Source organism: Salvelinus sp. IW2-2015, linkage group LG27 (assembly GCF_002910315.2).
Source record: "Salvelinus sp. IW2-2015 linkage group LG27, ASM291031v2, whole genome shotgun sequence".
In the NCBI taxonomy this organism is placed as follows: domain Eukaryota; kingdom Metazoa; phylum Chordata; class Actinopteri; order Salmoniformes; family Salmonidae; genus Salvelinus; species Salvelinus sp. IW2-2015.
In genome coordinates, this window is record NC_036867.1 from 27,606,613 (window position 1) to 27,609,495 (window position 2,883).

General features: G+C 40.6%; 1 protein-coding gene across 2 annotated transcripts; it reads right to left on the reverse strand.

Moving 5' to 3' along the window:
• Positions 1–219: 219 nt before the first annotated feature.
• On the reverse strand, positions 220–2,627 carry LOC139023112 (uncharacterized). Of its 2 annotated transcripts, none has more exons than XM_070435464.1 (4): positions 2,314–2,627; positions 1,637–1,972; positions 1,332–1,455; positions 220–1,219 (listed from the first exon to the last, which is right to left on the reverse strand). In XM_070435464.1, the coding sequence occupies exons 1-4, from the start codon at positions 2,396–2,398 to the stop codon at positions 1,195–1,197; spliced, it is 570 nt and encodes a 189-aa protein (XP_070291565.1). In that variant the 5' UTR covers positions 2,399–2,627; the 3' UTR covers positions 220–1,194. The 2 variants fall into 2 exon arrangements, with proteins under 2 accessions (XP_070291565.1, XP_070291566.1); XM_070435465.1 differs by having other exon boundaries at positions 1,349–1,455; positions 2,314–2,625.
• Between the last annotated feature and the right edge of the window lie 256 nt (positions 2,628–2,883).

Sequence of the window (2,883 nt, forward strand, 5' to 3'; positions counted from 1 at the left end):
CCTCCTCACCCTTCCAACCACATAGACTGCTACTAGCACTGTTCACATAGCTTCAGGCCTCYGTTTGTTTTTGCAAATGCTATGTGTGGTTTCTTGTCCTGTATGGGCATTTATTCTAACAGACACAGACCTGAAAGGAGTAGAGCGATAACCCACCATGACAAGAACAGGGGAGAGAACAAACAAACTGTCACRGCCGTCGAATGAAGTAGACCAAAGTGGTGAGCGTACATATTCCTTTTTATTAGGATGACGCCGACAAAAACAATAAACAATACAAAACGACGTGAAGCTTAAGGCTATAGTGCCACAAACAAAGACAACTTCCCACACTGAAAGGAGGGAAAAGGGCTACCTGAGTATGGTTCCCAATCAGAGACAATGATAGACAGCTGTCCCTGATTGAGAACCATACCCGGCCAAAACATAGAAATACAAAATCATAGAAAACAAAAACATAGAATGCYMACCCCAAATCAGACCCTGACCAAACCAAATAGAGACATAAAAAGGCTCTCTAATGTCAGGGCGTGACACAAAAAAAAAGCATGTATGACAACGAGAACGAAAAGTATGACAGTGCACTCCTGCGCCTTCAAATTAAACTGAGATATAATGAACATCACAAGACTACCAGACCCTTTTACTCTCCCCCACCCTTCCAAACCACATGGACTGCTACTAGCTCTGTTCACATTGCTTCAGTCCTCCGTTTGTGCAAATGCTRTGTGTGGTTTCCTGTCCTGTATGGGCATTTCCTCTAACAGACACAGACCTGAGAGGTGTAAAGAGATAGCCCACCGTGACAAKAACAGGGGAGAGAACAAAAAAAACAGAAATAGACACGCAAGCCAACTGAAAAAAAATTGTGATCGAGCAAACAAATGAGCATTCCATTCCATTGAAATTCCATGAAATTGAATTTTAATTTAAGTAGTACAAACCCTCCTGTCTTCCAACATACATGTTTGAAGCTGGTTTATAACACATTTTTATTTTTCGTAAATGTTAAGTAAACTATTAGCCATAGAATACAAATGGTGTCATCTTTTGAGCCACGTACCACCTTATTTGTACATATGTAAAACGATTCAGTTAAATGTTTGGGTTTGATATACTGTAAATCAGTATCGTAGATGGTATCTCCATTATAATTGATAGGTCATTTTCAGCCTTGACGTAATCTGCCATCAGCTAGTAGAGCAGCTCAATGATTAACCTGTTAAACACAAATAATCRTTAATAAACAAGAGTCTTCACCCCAAAATATCTACATTAAGTTATGAATGGCTGTGAAGTATAAATGTACAAGTGCTTTTTTTCTCTGTTACTTTGTTATTGATCTTGCCTCAAGTAACTCCAGTATTAGGAGAAGGGACCACAGTATTGTTCCAGTGCTGTATGTCCAGTTCAGTCCACCATTGCTGGCCTTTCTTTGATCAACTATGGGAGCTGCTGTTATAGGGTTAGAAATCAACATTAGTGATTAATTGGTTGGTTTGTTGATTGTTTAATTGATTGACTGATGATCATKCTACATGGTTGTTTCACCTTAGTTGGACATTGTTATTGTAAGTCGCTGCGGGTTAGAGTAAATGCTAACAAAAATTAACTGAAAAATGTAATGGACAAGTACCTTCGACTGTGATATTTATGAAGTGTCCCATGGCAGTATGGCCTCCCATTTCACATACTGCATTGCACTGATAGACTCCTCGGTCAGCAGGGGTCAGTTTTATGAAGTCTGTTACAATGCTTCTGACACTGTGGTCCTCCATAAACGTCTCGTTGACAACAGTCAGGTACTTGCCGAGGTCAATGAGCTTGGGACACTCTTCCAATGTGTGATGACACCAAAAGGCATCAATACGACCACATTGTTTTGTGTCATACTCTGCCTTACAGATGAGCCTCAAGAGCATGCCCTCAGTCCCAACCATAGGAGTCTTGGTGTACTTCAACTCTACGGCACCTGAAGTTTTGGTGGAAAAAGTATATAACTCAGCTCCAAAGCAGCTCTACATATAACTAATTTGTTTTTGTAAGCAAGCTATTTTATTAAGGGTGGGTTAGAGTAACTGCTAATAAAAATTTACTGAAAAATGTAATGGACAAGTAGAGCAGTGCATGGGGCTCATCTAGTGCACGTTTCCTAGTTTATTAGGGGTTATTTCTGAGTATATCTGGGTATTTAAAGCATTGAATACTATCTAATCTAAACGCAACTACCATACCTAGGGTTTTACCCTGTCCCACTTTTGAGTAAAGACACTTGTGTGTTTATTACCCACTAGTAGCACCATGAGTACTCACCTGTGCCTAGAGAAGGTGACACACAGAGACAGAGAGACACTGTCAACAGCAGGGACAGAACTTTAGATCCACGGCGCCAAACCATTTCCAAACACAAGCACTCAAAACTGAAAGTTGCTTAAACTGATGTACTCCACGTGAGCTATGTGTTATAGTAGACCAACAGATTAAAGTATCATCATAGACACACAATAACTAAGCTCTCATCTGCAGTCTGCTAGATCTGCCCACCGAAGAGGCTATAGAGCAAGTTAGAGCGCGTTAGAGTGTGTGTCTTCCTTGTGGGCGTGTGTAGGCGTAGAGTAGATATATGTTCCAGTGGAGAGAAAGAGGCTGTCTGACAACCAGCAGAAGAGCAGTGTATGGGGCTCATCTAGTGCACGTTTCCTTGTTTGAGGAAACTGTGGTATATTTTCTCAAGTCCAGCCATTTCAGTGTTGAGTAATCTTCCAAAACTGATTGCGCAAAAACATATGTTATATGCTAACGCTAACATTTCAGTATATGTGTGTGCACACGCGCAAAGGTGGGCAGTATTTCTGTTGCATGTATTTGAAATACATTATTTCA